Below are 13,851 nucleotides of genomic sequence, written 5' to 3'. Positions count from 1 at the left end.
TTAGCTGCTGGGCCAAAGGCTGATTTGCAGCCATGGGTTCATGCCCTGCCTGCTTGTGGGGGGCAACCCAGAGGTGTCAGCCATGGTTGGGGGTGACCCTCAAAACTAGAGGTAAGGAGTCATCTTGCTGTGTGCACGAGGCACCCTGGGCTGGGGAGAAGCTGCAGGGAGGAGAGGCTGGAAAGGGGGTGCATTGCGAATGTCCCCTGAATGGGAAAGAAAGTTGAGAGTGAGCATTTTAATTGCAAATTCTACCGACAGCTTGACTTTAAGGGAAAAGATGAGCTAAATTTAACCTAGTTAAAGAGCCAGAAATGCAATTTACTAATTAGCTTCAAATGGAAACTAGTCCAGTGATCATAAGGAGCTTTTCGGATTGCAAAATCTGCCCCCTCCAAAAAAAAAAAAAAGGAGAAGGAAAAGAAAAGAATAGAAAAGAAAGAAAAAAAGAAAGCGGTCATTCCTCTCCTCACGCAGACTTGCTCTTTCCATCTTACATAATGGGAAATGCAGCTGGCACGGGGCCCAGGCACAGGCAGAGGTCGTGGCCTTCCTGAGAAGTTACAGGAATTTGCGTCTCCAAGTCGCATCATCCGCTCATCGCAGAGCCTGGGAGAGATCCAGTCTCTGTGGCCAGGGAGTACGGAGCCCATGGCGGGCAGGCAGGGCCTGGAAGGACTGGAGCTCACCTGAAGGGGGGGGGGGGGGGGGGGGGGGCGCCTGGCAGGGAGGGAAGGGTGGGTGCCCAGAGGAGGTAGCATTTGAGAAAATGGCATTTGAGATGAACCAGAGTAGGCGGAATGTGTTTTACGTAATATAATTTTTGTTCCAATTTGAAAGGCAGGCCTAATACACAGGTATAACTTATAAGCCTCTCCTGTGACCCACATAATGGCAATGTGGGGACAGCAACAAGGACTTTGAATAAAACGTTTTGCAGACTCATGCCCTGGTCTCTGTGGCTCAGTGAATTGAGCACTGGCTTGAGACCCAAAGGGTCACCAGTTCGATTCTCAGTCAGGGCACATGCCTGGGTTGCAGGCCAGGTCCCCGGTGGGGGCCGAGCAAGAGGCAACCACACACTGATGTTTCTCTTCCTCTTTCTCCCTCCCTTCCCCTCTCTAAAAATAAATACATAAAATATTGAAAGAAAAATACTTTGTAGATTCACCCGGGACAGTAGAAATAGTCAAGCACAAAAGGCACCATCGGGGAGAAAGAGCATTTCACAGTCAGCGTCCACGATCCCGTTACCGTGGACCCTCGTCGGACGAGAGCCCGTGGTTTCCGCACACTCTTTCCGGAGCACATCCCTGCTGCTCTCCTGCGGTGCCTCGAAGTGTCTTCCAGGCAAAAGTAAAGTCCTGGCAGGTAGTGGAGCTGTTCCTACAGTAAACACAGGCAAGAGGTTCTCCTGGGTGCCCTTATAGATGGAGCTAAAGGAGGCAATTCTATCTGTTAGAAATGTGAAGTCTTGTGGAATTTACTCATGCAGAATAGCAATGATGTGTCACCAACCTTTTACTGTCCCATGTATTGAATACGGTTAGTTTTTATCGTTAAATGTCATCATTAAGAATGCACCTAATAATGCAATTGAGAGCCACATCTCAGGGGGTGGTGTATAAATGAATTCTGATTTGTTGTCATTGGTGATATTGGTTATACATGGATTCCCTTCTTCCTAAATGGTGGTGTGTCGCCTGTAATGTGTCAGGCTGCCTTTCCTGCTGCCACATTTATTTCTCCCCAAAGTGGCCAATGTATGAAAATATGTGTGTTGATACATTACAGGGGCATTTTTTTCCCTGGGAGATTTATCATAATGCCCTTTAAACCACAGGCTGTAGCCACACATTGTCCCAAGACTTCAACTGACTAACAAACGTAGAATTTTGAGTTCGTCAGGAACTTTGTCTCTCAGGCAAAACAAAGTAAAAAGGAACCTAAATCTTTAAACTCCTTGACGTTTTTTAAATTTTTTATTGAAAGGAAAGGACACTTAGGGGCAGGACCTGAAGCTGTCTTCACCTGGCACAGGACCTGACCTTGAGAAAAGTGATCAGAGCAGATGTCTACATAATGAGGGCATGCGTGCATGAGTGCATGAATGAATGCAGGAATGAATGAATGAATGCAGGAATGAGTGAATGAACCAATGAACCAACTAAAGAACAAATAAGCAAATTAAAGCTCAAGAGTTAGATTTAAATGCACATAGGATTTTAAATTTGATTTAAATGTATTATTTAAAAAAAAATCAAGTCATTCTATAAGACTTAATACCAAAAAATGAGTCACCTTCCCTCATGTCCCCACAAGAGGAATGTGTGCCAGCCCCACATTCCCACCTCCCAGAAGCAACTGCCACTTCCGAATATTTTATCCACTCCTTTTGGTTCTCCTTTATCTTTCTTGAAATAACATGGGGAAGCTGGTACTTCCTAGTTTCCCAGGTTCTGGGATTTGTTTTCTGTTCACATCTCACCGTGGAAGGTGAAGGTTTCGTTGTCTCTCACGCCACTCACTGCACACTCACATATGCACACACTTCTTCCATCTTTCCACTATAGTTAGGTCATACTTTTTATTTGATCATTACATTTATATGGTTTATGACTATTAAACACTATTCCTGACTAAGCCGTGTAGTATACAATTGAATTTCCTTTCTTCTACAATTTGTTGTTTTCCTGGAGCAAGTAACTGGCTTCTGTTTTCTTTGTATCTGTCACTAAGTCAGCCCCAAATACTCAGGCGAATGTGTAAATCTCCTTTCATAGTTTTTGATTTCCTCTTCTAGGTGGCATGTCTCCAGAGCCTGGAACTGCGGGCTGCAATCTGGCTGTCCACTCACACAATCGTCACTGCTTATGGCACAGCTGGCTTCTTGGGAATCTCTCCTCCCATTTCCCTGGGGATTGATTCCTTTCACCCCTCTCCTGTGTTCGATTCTTCAATTCCTGGGTCCCATGTGTTTTTCTTTCTTGGTAACACCCTCATTTTGATGGAACACATCCTGCAGTAGTTTTCTGAGAAAGGAGGCACACAGGAGCTAGGTTTTTAAGACCCTGAATGACTGAAAATATCTTTAAAATTTTTTAAATTTTATTTTTAGAGGGAAGGGAAGGAGGAAAAGAGGAAGAAAAACATCAGTGTGTGATTGCCTCTCTCACACCTCACACTGGGGACCTGGCCTGCAACCCGGGCATGTGCCCTGACTGGGAATTGAACTGGTGACCCTTTGGTTTACAGGCCTGTGCTCAATCCACTGAGCTACACCAGCCAGGGCTGAAAAATATCTTTAGTCTACTTACACACTTGAATTATTGGTTTGTCTGGGCCTGTGATCATCGGTTGAAAATAAGTTTCCCTCAAAAATTTACTCTTTGAATTTCTTATTCTAGCTCCTCTCATTGCTGTTCAGAAATCCAGCGCCATTCTAATTCTTAATCCTTTGTGTAACTCCTATTACTTATTCACACAGTGAACTTCCCAACACGATTATTGAATTTTTTCTCCTATATTCTATATTGCTTTGTCTTTTTGTTCTATTGTTCTGGGGAATTTCCTTAATTCTATTTTAGAGTCTTCTGTGGAGATTTTATTTTTACTGTAATACTTTTAATTTCCCAAAACTCTTTTTATCATCTAACTTTAGCATCTTCTGCTTATTTTATGGCCGCAATAACTTCAACCTTTGAAGATGTCAGTGATAGTTTTCTTTCTGTTTTCTGTTTCCTCATATTCCCCCCCTTTTTTCCTTTTATATTTTCCCAAATGTTTAGAAATTCTTGGCTCTTCATTCAAATTTTGGAGAGGAGCATTCAATAACTGCCTTCGTTTCCAGAAGAGACCTGTCACCATGTGGACATGCCGGTGACCCCTGCCTTTCCCTACCTCCAGGTCTTTCCCTGAGAGCCCGTCACAGCCCCTGAAGAAGGGTCTCCACAGTCTCATCTGCAGGGTGGACACTGGCAATGAGGATTCTGGGAGCTGCGGGTGGGAAGGGGCTGGGCGAGGTGTCACTGTTCAGCATTAAGCCGCCCTTTGCCCTCAGCTCTGGGTGGTCCCCCTGGTACCCAGGTGTGCCGAGAACCCCTTCATTCACCCGTTTCAGAGAATAACCTTCTAATCATCTGCAGGGAGAGAAAGGAGATTGGGAGTGGGGTCTACCTGCTTCTCTATTAACGACCTCAGGCCACCGTAACAGGATGCCACAGATGGGGGACTTCAGCATCAGAACCTTTTATTTCTCACAGTTCTGGAGGCTGGAAGTTTGAGGCCAGGATGGTAGCATGGGGCTCCTGGTGAGGGCTCTCTTTCAGGCTTTAGCTACCTTCCCTCTGCGTCCCCACGTCGCGGGGATGGGGACAGAGGCTGGACGGGAGCAGATGCTTGGCTGGCGACTGCCACGCTCCCCCAGTGGGCCCCTGTGTGCCTGGTCCCTCCTGTGGACTTCAGTGCGTCTCTCTTGTGTGTTTGCCCCCCTCCTAGACTGTGAGACCCTCAGGCTGGTGCTTCCCTCCCTCTGTGTCCCCGTCCCCAGCGCGGGCTGGGCACTCGGTGTGTTTCAACAAGCGTGGGAATGGTCAGCACCCAGGCACTGTCTGTGACGAAAGAACACAGTGCAGGAGCTCATGCCGGGGGTGGGGGATGGGGCTTTGCCTCCCCAGTGACCTCTGACCCGACGACCCCGAGTCTGCCTTGAACAGTGGGAGACGGGAATCTGGACTCCACAGGCGACAGCGGGAGCAAGGACCCCCTGACGCCTTGTTAGTGACAATGAAGCATCGTGTGTCTGGACCACGGGGACCAAAGGGCCCGTGATGGGGTTGGGGGGGACAGGGCCGACCTCAGAGCTGGTCTTTTATTTAACTTTTCTGATAAATATTCAGATTTCGGCACCTTCTATTCCTCACAACTGTGATGCTGTGAGGCAGCTTAGGTGGCATTTTCGATACACCTGTATGAATCAATAACTTTCTCCAGTGTTCAATAGGGGTAGATTCTAGGTCTTTCCATGTCAGCTAAGATCACCATATGGTTTGTCACCCAAACCAGGACCCTTCAGAGCCCGGGCGCCTGGCTAATGACGGCTCAGGCGGCCGGCACACCCCGGGCCGCCCCAGCCAGCTGAGTAACAGCGGTGTGTTTGCTCCGTGGTTAGTTGGTTGTCAGCCAGGAACGGCCTGCCACCTCCCGGGCAACACCACGGAGCAAATGAACAGAAATCCCTGGAAGCGACCTCGTGCAGCCGAGAGCCTGGGGTGGAGGGGTGCATCCTGCCGGAGCCGCTGCACGGCTCTAATTCCTGGAATTAGAGACCAAGAAAATGCTGAGTTTCCTAAATGGAACAACGTTTTTTGGGGGGGTGGAGAACATTTAAAAAGGCGGTTTGGGATAAAAATAACCATTAATCCTTTAACAACTCAAGCTCTTCACCTTTGCACTGGCCCGAGGGACGGTGCATTTGTCGGAGATGCTGCCGGAAGGGGCAGCCGGATAGGCAGGCGGGTTGGAGACCTCGGGGTTTGACGTTCTCTGTTGAATCTAAGAATCCGTGGCTGCCTCTCATTTTATAGAGTAGCAGTCTTCTCATGAGTCTTCTTCTGAGTGCTGCCTTTAATTTTTTCATTTCAGACTCTTCTACACGGGTCAGTTCTTTTGATAGACTCAGATCATTCAAGACACTTTTGAGTAAATAACCCACTGGGGGAAAGCCACGGTTGCTGAGACAGCCAGGAGTTTTCCTGTCCTTTTGGGCCACGCCCGGCTTACCTGTGGGAGGCGCTGACGTTCAGGAGTTCGCAGTGTGGATGGTTTAGGGATGGGATGGTGCAGTTGGAGAGCCTCCAACAGAGCTGTGTTCACCAAGTAGAGTTTCTGGCCCAGTGCTTCCCACCCACCGCAGCCCTCCCAGGACAGCTGGTGCACAGGCAGGGACAGGGGTGCATCCGGCTGCGAATGCGTCACCTTTGTGAAATGAGCCATAAGTAGCTGGGCTTCCACAGCCAAGGACGAGGCTCCCAGCAAGGTGCAAGGCCAGACAGAGCCCTGGGAAGACCCCTGGTGGCTGCTGTGGGAGGCTGAGTGAACAAGGTGGGGAGTGGAGGCCTGGCCTCAAGGCCCCCAGGGTGCCTGCCCGCAGGCCAGCTTCATCGGGCAGGCTGGTTTGCACAGGTGAAAGGTGCCGGCTGCCATTAACAATAGGAGGGGGCGGGGACACAGCAGGACAGAGAGGAAGGCAGCATCTGAGCTGAGACCAGGGACGGAGTCCAGGGCATTTCTGCAGGGGACTCACACAATCAGAGCCCCAGGGGCAGGCCACTGTGGGCGGTTTGGGGAGTGGAAAACTGCGTGGACGGACCCGGGCTGAAGAACGGGGCTGGGAAGGACTCGGAACACCCGTCTGCATGGTTAGGACTTGGAGGATTTCTTTTTCTCAAATAAGGAGACTAATTTTAAAACTGGAAGGAGTTGAAGAAACGACCCTTATGAGAAACTGTTGAGAGCCCCAGACAGTGCGCCACGGCGGAGGGGACTGATTAGTTACCGCCGCTCTGCTCTCCAGGCCTTGGCAAACCACCTCGGATTTTGCCAGATGGGAGTCGTAGAAAACTGGGAAGGGAAGAATGTCATAATTTTCCAAAAAGCAGAAAAAGTTGCACGCTGGAAAATATAGAAGATAAGTTTGATGTTAATATCGGGGCTGAGCAAAAATGTTCACAGATCTTTGACGATCGGGTGTGTGTGCGACTTGGAAGGGAAGCTGCTTACCAGGAGCCAAAGCAGCGTTGTTCTCTCCTTTTGAAGAGGAGAAGCCCTGGTGAAGCTCCCTCCCCACACCCTGTGGGTGATGTGGAGAGACGGGCTGGGCGAATGCACAATTGGGGCGATTTCATGTTTAGTTGAACACACATGCTCAGAATTTTGACAAACGGATCAACAGAGGCGCAGCGGGCGAGGCAGACGAGGCAGGCGAGGCTGCGCAGGGTGTGCGCAGAGCCCCGCCCACTCCGGCGCCGCTAATGTGTTTGTCAATCTCGGGATGAAGGAGCCGCTAGAGCATTTGTCACGGCGCATCGGCTGCTGTCACCGCTGACGGGTTAGATGCCAGATTTAAGAGTTTGAAAGATTTTGATTGGCTCACAGGATGGATTGAAACCAACAAAATGACATTTAACAGGGGTAAAGAAAAAGTCTGTCTTTAGGTTTAAAAAAAAATCAATTAGTTCAGTTACAGGATGGAGAGACCCAACTGTAGTTCATTTGCAAAGACTGATTGGTTTACAATTGACGGGAAGTTCAAGAGGAACCAACAGTAAGTATCCTGACTCTTCAAAAAAAAAAAAAAAAGAATCAACACAAACTTCACCTGCATCAGAAGGGAAATGTCACCCAGGTCAGTCCTCTAAGGTTATCGTATTCGATTCTGAGTGCCAGAATCAGGAGAAAAGAGCCCTGTTTCTTTTTAGTGGGTGGGCGTCTTTGCAGACGAAGGGTCTAGAAACTGTCACCTGCTGGATAGGGAAGAAATGAAGCACTTCGCCTGGAGAAGACGGACACTCTAGGCATCTGACGTCCTATTGTGTGCCTATTCTGGGCAACTGATTTTATCTAGACGACTGTGCATTCATTCATTCACTCGTCATTTACTCAGCACCAACTACTTTCAACATTGTGTCGAGCATGATGTGCTAGAGGCATCTAATATCCTGGGAGACACACACACACACACCAGTTCCTACAAGGCAGGGGTGTGTGGATACAAGGTTGACAGAAGGGATACAGTGAAACGCCAGCAGGTGTGGAAGTGCAGCAAGCAGCCAGCCTCGCTCCTGCCTGCAGAGGCTGCCAAGTTCACGTAGGTGACAGCAGCTTCCATGCTGGCGGCCAGGGAAGGCAGGCCCCTGGGGCCTGGGGCACGGGCGCAGGTCCAAAGCATTCAAGCATAGGGCATGTCTGAGCATCCTGAGGAGATGCTGCTGAGCGCGTGGTGTGGCAGGAGCACATCCAATGCCAAAGACAGCCTTTGTGGCAGGGACACAGACTTGAGGTCTGAGCCAAGGCATTTGCACTAAGTGGGGTAGGCGACAGAGAATGAAATGACCTCATTAAGCTGTCTTTGGGCAAGTTAACCCTGGAGTGACTGCACAGGGCTGTGGAAACCAGGACTCAGGCTGAACAGGCAGAAGCCCGCACCAGGACGGGGGAAGTCTAAACTGACCAGGCAAAAGGGGGCGTCCAGGAAGGATGCTTTCGGAAGGGCAGCCTGGGATAAAAATAACCATCAATCCTTTAACAACTCAAGCTCTTCACCTTTGCACTGGCCCGAGGGACCGTGCATTTGTCAGGGATGCTGCAGGAAGAGGCAGCGGGATGGCTGGCGGGTTGGAAACCTCGGGGTTTGACGTTCTCTGTAGAATCTAAGAATCCGTGACTGCCTCCCATTTTATAGAGGAGCAGTCTTCTTGTAAGAAGGTGTATGTTATCTTTTAATATCGGTATGGGATGGTGTCCTGAATCCGTGACGTGATGACACTATTAGGCTGCCAGGGTGGCTGGGGCAAAGTCCCACAAACCGGGAGCCTTCAACAATAAGAACGCACCATCCCCCAGTTGCAGAGGCTGGAGTCCAGCACCAGGGTGTTGGCAGGGATGGTTTCTTCTGAGGGCGGTGAAGGAAAGGCCTGGTCCAGGCCTTTTTCGTGGCTTGTAGATGGTCATCTTCTCCCTGTGTCTTCACGGATCTTCCCAGTGTGTGTCTGCCTGTGCCCTAGATTCTTCTTCTTACGTGGACACCAGCCAGAGTGGATTAGGGTGCACTGTAATGACCTTATTTTAACTTGACCCCCTCCCAGCTGCAAATCGCACTCCGAAGTTCCAGGGCTTAGTACTTCAACATAGGAGTGTGTGTGTGAGTGTGTGTGCATGTGTGTGTGTGTGTGTGTGTGTGTGTGTTGGGGAGGACACAGGGTAACCCATAATACTCACGGAAGGGCAGCTTGCCTTTGCTCCTGGAGCAAAGGCAGAGCCCTCAGGTGATAATCTCCGGTGTCCCTCAGATAAGCCGGCTTTCCCTGGGGCTTCTGCTACTCTGCACCCCCGTTCCTGCTTTCCCTGCTCAGCCCAATTCAGACACTCCCGAATTATCCAACTCCCTCTCTTTCGCTTCATAGCGCTCACCACAATTTGCAAGGCTACACTTACTTGTGAGACTATCATGTGCCTGAATGTTTCCTAGAGGTTGTGACCTTCAGGGAGGGATACACTTGACATCTCAGCTCAGCCCCCAGGCAGGTGTCTGGAGCAGAGAGCGGTGCTTCAAGGTGAACACTTGCTCTCACTGTGCTTGGTGCCCTGTGACATTTCCTGCTGTTACGCTTCTTCTCCTTCCTTGAGCTAAGATACAGCTGGCACACGATTCATCATGTTAGCCCTTCCTAAGTGTGTGGCCCAGCGGCATCAAGTACGGTTACATGGTGGTGCCACCATCACCGCCATCATCTTCAGCTCTTTTTCAACATCCCAGATGGAAACTCTGTCCCCGTGAACTGCCTCCCCTGGCAGCCACCATTCTGCTTCCCATCTCTATGAATTTGACTGCTCTGGGGACCGCATGGAGGTGGAATCAGACATTTGTCGTTTTGTGACTGGCTTAGTTCACTCAGCACCACCAGGCCCTGAAGGCCGACCCATGCTGTAGAATGAGTCAACTTCCTTCCTTCTTAAGACTGAAGAGTCCTCCATCGTGCGGATGGAGCGAGTTCTGCCTCTCTGCGCGTCTGCGCATAGACACTGGGTTGTCTCCACATTTTGGCTCTTGTGGACATGGGCACACAAAGACGCCCTCGAGACCCTCCCTTCCATTCCTTCGGGGACATTCCCAGAGAGGAATTTTCTGTTTCATTTTTCAAGTGCTGGCGTGACTTTTGAAGTGAGTTGCATCCGGGCCCAAGCACACTGCCTGGTGCTGTGTAACTGCTCTTGGAGGAACCTTGAAGTAAACAACAGATGACCGCGTTTCTACAGAATCTCACTACATCTCGATGAGTGAAGGCTACAGGACTCCTGTTCTCCTTCCTCCTCCTCACAGGTCATGCAAACCGTGCTATTAATGCACGGACGCCGTGGTTACACTGTCCCCGAGAGCGCATGTCACTTACTACAATGACAACGTTCTTCAGACTCAGGCCAAAAATTACCTCCAAGTGGCGTGAGATGCCAGCCTGTTAAATAGTTGGGCTCAAAATTGCACATTATTAATTAAGTTTTCAGAGATTTTCCTTGAACTTGCTCCGTGATCCTTTTCCGGTGCTGTGTAGATGACACCCGACTGACTTAACTTGCGTGTCCTCGTCATTATAGTCCATTTGCTTCTTTAGAGTGCATTGGCACTGTTGTGGGGAAAGCACAGTGGTTTAATACTCGAGCTTAAGAGTCTAATAACAACCTTCATCACTGCAAAGCCGGTGGACTGAGGTCTTACTTGTAACTTTGCTCTAGTGGGAGTGAAATCGTCCAAGAAAATCTGCTCAATTTTTCCCCGTCTCTCTTCTGAATTTTATTCCCTAACCTTTTTCTGTTTTTAGTTTGGGCTACCAAATATTGTACTTTTAATGTTATAAATCAATAATACTAACATTCTTAAGGAAAACCATCTTTTAAAAATGTTTATTGATTTTAAAGAGAGAGGAAGGGGGAGAAACATCGATATGACAGAGAAACACTGATCAGCTGCCTCCCGTCTCACCCTGCCTAGGATGAAACCTGCAACCTAGGCATGTGACGAGACTGAGAATTGAACCCCCAACCATCTGGTATATGGGATGATGCTCCAGCCGCCTGAGCCACACCAGCCAGGGCAAGAGAACCATCTTTTAAACATTTCTTCACAGTTATCATTTCCTTCCTTAGTGCAAGATGCTGGAATCCAGCTTTTTACATCAATTCTCCCACGCACCCTGATGCACAGAACCACTAAATGGAGCAGAAAGAGAGAGTAAAGATTGGGCGAAAAGCGGGGGAAGATGGGGAATGAGGAAAACAGAGAAGGGTAAAGGTCAAATGCGCGCCTAGGTTAAGTTTCGCCTTTCACAGGCTCTTCGTATGCAGCACCTGTCTCTTGCCTTAGAAATAGATGCATAGGGTCCCCCAGCACTTTGGGGGAGACTTTATGTGACCCTCGGACAACCCTGCCCTCTATGTTTGGCCCCATTTCCCTTCCCTGCCAGAGTTCTTTATTTTTAAAAAAATTTACTTATTTTTAGAGAGAGGGCAAGAGAGGGAGAGAAACATCAGTCCTGACTGGGAATGGAACAGGCAACCCTTTGGTTCTCAGGCCAGCACTCAAACCACTAGACCACAGCAGCCAGAGCTGCCAGAATTCTTGAACGCAGGTGCACATGCTCTCTTTTTCCCACCCAGCAGCCCTGCCCCCGTCGCAGGTGCTCACTGAGATGCTCCGGGTCACTGGCAGGCCCTCTGCCACCAGAGGGGAGGGCCTCTTCCCAGGCTCGTCTTCCTTGGCTGGTCTGTGACAAGGCTCCTTGCAGCTTTCCCTGCTCTTAGTGTAAGGAGATAATACTCTAGGCTGATGTTCATCCGCCTCTGAACCCGCCTTTGAGTCTCCTCTTTTCTCCTCCCAAGGCTCTGCCCAGCTCCCATCTGACCTTCCACTCCCCGAATAAGCAGTTCATTTATCACCTCTTTGCCAACAGATCCCAAATCCCAGTTCTTTCACTGGTCAGAGCCACCTTCCGCCTCCACTAGCCACAGGGCGTTTCTAATGGGAGGTGTGCTGTCCCCTCTCAGCCTGACTGTCCAGCAGCTGTAAGGTCCTCCGGTCGGTGGTTCATTCTCCTTTGGACTGTCTGTACCTCAGTGCCCATTTCTGGAGCCATGGAGACACTCTAGGCTGCTCCGGCTCCAGGCCCTGGCCCCCTCAGGCCAGTTCGCACTCAGACTCATCTCCCCGGCAGTGGGCCAATCAGCCATTTACCTGCGTGCCCACCTCCTGCCTCCCTCCACCTCCTGCCAGGTCTCCTCCTGCTCCCGTTCCCTCTGTCCACTCCTACTTCCCAGCGTCTGCAACCGGAGCTGTCCAGTCACATCGGATCAGCCCCTTCACCTGTCAGCAGGCCCTGCACCTTTCCTCCTCGATCACTAACACTGTCCTTCCCACTGTCCTTCAAACACCAGGTCCAAGTCCAACAGCGGCACTTGTAGCCCGGCATTCATCCTTCTGTCTTCTGTGCTCCGTTTCCCCGACCAGGATGGGGATAAGAGCTCCCTCCGCTCTCTCTGCCTTCAGCATCTGATGCCAGGCGTGGGCAAACATCAGCCAAACATGCCACACACAGTGACAGAGTCCAGGGCCTGATTCTGCCTTCTGCTGGTGGAAACACGGGCCTCACTGTGTCTCCAGACCCCAGTAAGGCTCACAGATTTTCTCAAGAGTAAGAGTAACTTTTCACGGGGTCTTCATTTCACCTTAATTTGTTCCACCCACACGAGTTAGTAACTACAACTTGAAACCACTCAATTTTTGTGTGTGTGTGTGCAGCCAGGTCATCCAATCAGCGAGCAGCACCTTTACTTAGGGCTGCGGGTAGTGAACTTATACCGAGCACCTAGCCTGTGTGCGTGTGGACTGGAAAAGTTACAAACCCGCGGATTTGTGTGTTTCTGCTACTGTGGTACTGTGTCCTAACTCTTTCTCTCTGAGATAGAATGAATCTTGATTTCTTTGGGTCCTGTAACAAGTTAATTAGAGGGTAATGTAACAAGTCTGCACCCCGGGGGCTGATGCGGAAGGGGAGCTGAGGATGTTTTAACTCCTGTAAATGCCCAGACCTTCCGCTTTTGGAAGTGGGAAGCCGCATCTTTTTCCGCTGATGAGCGAAGATTCAAGGGGTCAGGAGCCCCCGCTCCTTCTCCTGGAGGCGGGCCCTGCTGCGCAGGACATCGGAGGCACAGCGGGGGCCCACCTCGCAGGACGCGGCCAAAAGCGGAGCTGCTCTGGGGTGAAAAGGCAGCTGAATTGGGCTCACAAGTTGTCCATGTTTGGCCCTGGAGAAGCCGGCCAGCACGGGGACAGCGCCTCCTGGGAGTGCGGGCTTTGGCTTCCGCAGCAGGGGTTGCCCGGGTCGGCAGGGAGTGTAGCCTCCGTGGTAGGGTTCCCCGCCCCTCCCGCGACGCCACCGCCCTCCCCGCTCGCCTTTGTCTGAGACCGCATTCCCAACGCCTCGCCCTCCCGGAGGTGGCGTCCTGGCCCCCGACGATCCCGCAGTATCCCCGCCCGCGGAGCCGCGCGCCCTCCTTCCTCTCCAGGGACCCAGCCGGCCGGACACCCGCCCGGACTCCGCCCCCGGCCCCGCCCGGCCACGTCTGCGCCGCGGGCGCCCCCTCGCGGCAGAGACCGAGCTGGCTCGCTCGGTGGCGGCGGCGGGCCCGGGGTTGCCCTGGTAACGGCAGCGGCCGCCACAGCAGGGCCGGCCCCGGCGCCAGCTCCGGCCGCGGCTCGGGCGGCTCAGTGTGGGGGTGATCGGCGGCACAGCCGGGCCGGGGGAGCGGGCGCTGCCCGGCGGCCTCAGTATGGAGGACGGTTTCTCGAGCTACAGCAGCCTGTACGACACGTCCTCGTTGCTCCAGTTCTGCAACGGTGAGCCGCGGTGGGTGGGAGGGCGGGGGCCGCGGCGGGGGCCGGACTGAGGGGCGAGGCCGGGGGCGGCCGGGGAGGCCGCGCAAAGTTGCGGCGGAGGAGCGCGCGGTTCCCGCCGCCGGGGCGCATTGTGCTGGGCCGCGGGCCCCGGGCCGCGCTCGCCGCGCCCGCTGCGCCCCCGCCCC

The 13,851-nt window shown here is 51.6% G+C and overlaps 1 protein-coding gene across 5 annotated transcripts in view; it reads left to right on the top strand.

Moving 5' to 3' along the window:
* Positions 1–13,851, top strand: part of EML1 (EMAP like 1) — a 144,196-nt gene that overhangs the window by 26,086 nt on the left and 104,259 nt on the right. Inside the window, exon 1 of one of the 5 annotated variants that reach the window (XM_053666078.1) lies at positions 13,471–13,666. The exons of 3 other annotated variants lie outside the window; for them this stretch is intronic. In XM_053666078.1, the coding sequence (XP_053522053.1) occupies positions 13,600–13,666 (67 nt within the window). In that variant the 5' untranslated portion in view covers positions 13,471–13,599. Of the gene's footprint in view, positions 1–13,470; positions 13,667–13,851 lie in introns of those variants that run through there. One more of the 5 variants, XM_037130291.2, reaches the window with a different exon arrangement.

Source organism: Artibeus jamaicensis, unplaced genomic scaffold, assembly GCF_021234435.1.
Source record: "Artibeus jamaicensis isolate MK-2021 breed Jamaican fruit bat unplaced genomic scaffold, CSHL_Jam_final contig_444, whole genome shotgun sequence".
Lineage (NCBI taxonomy): Eukaryota > Metazoa > Chordata > Mammalia > Chiroptera > Phyllostomidae > Artibeus > Artibeus jamaicensis.
This window is presented reverse-complemented; position numbering and strand designations above follow the sequence as displayed.